Source organism: Glossina fuscipes, unplaced genomic scaffold, assembly GCF_014805625.2.
Source record: "Glossina fuscipes isolate IAEA_lab_2018 unplaced genomic scaffold, Yale_Gfus_2 26, whole genome shotgun sequence".
Classification (NCBI taxonomy): Eukaryota; Metazoa; Arthropoda; class Insecta; order Diptera; family Glossinidae; genus Glossina; species Glossina fuscipes.
In genome coordinates, this window is record NW_023998421.1 from 4909478 (window position 1) to 4910845 (window position 1368).

At 29.8% G+C, this 1368-nt stretch overlaps 1 protein-coding gene across 1 annotated transcript in view; it reads right to left on the reverse strand.

Annotated features, from left to right (window-relative positions):
* The window catches only part of LOC119635431 (ionotropic receptor 21a), an 11593-nt gene extending 10697 nt beyond the window's left edge, over window positions 1-896 (reverse strand). Inside the window, exon 1 of the mRNA XM_038030237.1 lies at window positions 865-896. Within this exon, the coding sequence (XP_037886165.1) occupies window positions 865-896 (32 nt within the window). The remainder of the gene's footprint in view (window positions 1-864) is intronic.
* Between the last annotated feature and the right edge of the window lie 472 nt (window positions 897-1368).

A 1368-nucleotide genomic window follows, 5' to 3' on the forward strand; every position in this document is an offset into this window, starting at 1 on the left:
GGGGGGGGTTGGCTTTGCTTTGCTTAAGTAAGAATATTGTTACTTATAATACTCTCTTGTAATAATAAAAATTATAATAATAATAATGATAATAGTGCTTCAATTCAACGTGTTTGCTTTACATTTATACTTATTAAAAAGCATCTGCAATCATATTAATGTATAATGATATCAAGAATATTTCATTTATTTGCCCAATAATATCTAAGATATCTTATACTAATACGAGCATATTCAGAGAATCCTTCTAAATAATCGCAACATTGTGTTCTTTCCTTCTGATTTCCCTCCTATGACAGTTAGATAATATATTCTGTACGCTTAATCGGTTATTAACCTAAGACTTTAGTTAATTCTTAAAAAAAAAAAAGCCTAAAATATTAAATACTAAGTGTTTTTAAAAATAAATCTAATATTAAGGATATTCTACATAAGAGAATATAATGAATTATATGTCAATATTGTAAGAACAAGTTAGTGAAGATCCTTATTATTATGAGTATTTTGAAAAATATTTCATTATATGAGTTTGTTTTCAATTTTGAATAGGGTTGAATGAAAGTTTTTAAATCTATCACCAACACTGTGATATTTGTCTTCTTCTTCTTCTTCTTCTTTGTATTATTCGATGAATTATGAGAGCTAAGTAAGAACCTTGTTATAAGTTCATAGACGTTTAAAGTTCAAGGACAAAGGCTTTGAACTCAAGCAGGGAGCGGAAAAAACTGTAAATTACTAATGTTTCAAACAAAGAAAGAAGATTGAATGGATTAATGTAGCGTTTGATTATTGACGAGCTCTTGATACAAATCTACAATAACTGATCTTTTCAAGAAAACATACGATTTTCGATTATGGACGTACTATATATTCTCCTCAATAGCTTGTGAACACATTTTAAGTGACTTCTTGCGAAAAATAGAAAATCTTGGTCGTCTTGGTCTTTCCTTAAAGACTAATGGAGTAAAAGTTCTTCATGTCATTTAATGTTTTTTTTATTCTTGCGAACGGATAATATTTGAAGTTAAGTACTTTGACCAATTAATTTTATACCCTACACGAATTAGAGTACAGTGGTATATTAATTTTATGCGAATGTATGCAACACCCAGAGGGACTTGACATAGTCTTTCATTATACCGATCGATTCAGAATCGCTTTCTTGACCACTTTATTAAACGGTCTAACTGTCTGTCTGTCTATTCATCGTGTGCGTGCGCTGTTGTTCAATTTACACAAGAATGAAAATCGGGGCACGGATGCACTTCGATCCAACTCCTGCTGCTGAAGTATTATTACTAAGCGATGTTTGTCAAGAAATTTTGAAAATCACACGATAGTAAAGGAAAATTTAACATATTTTTGATT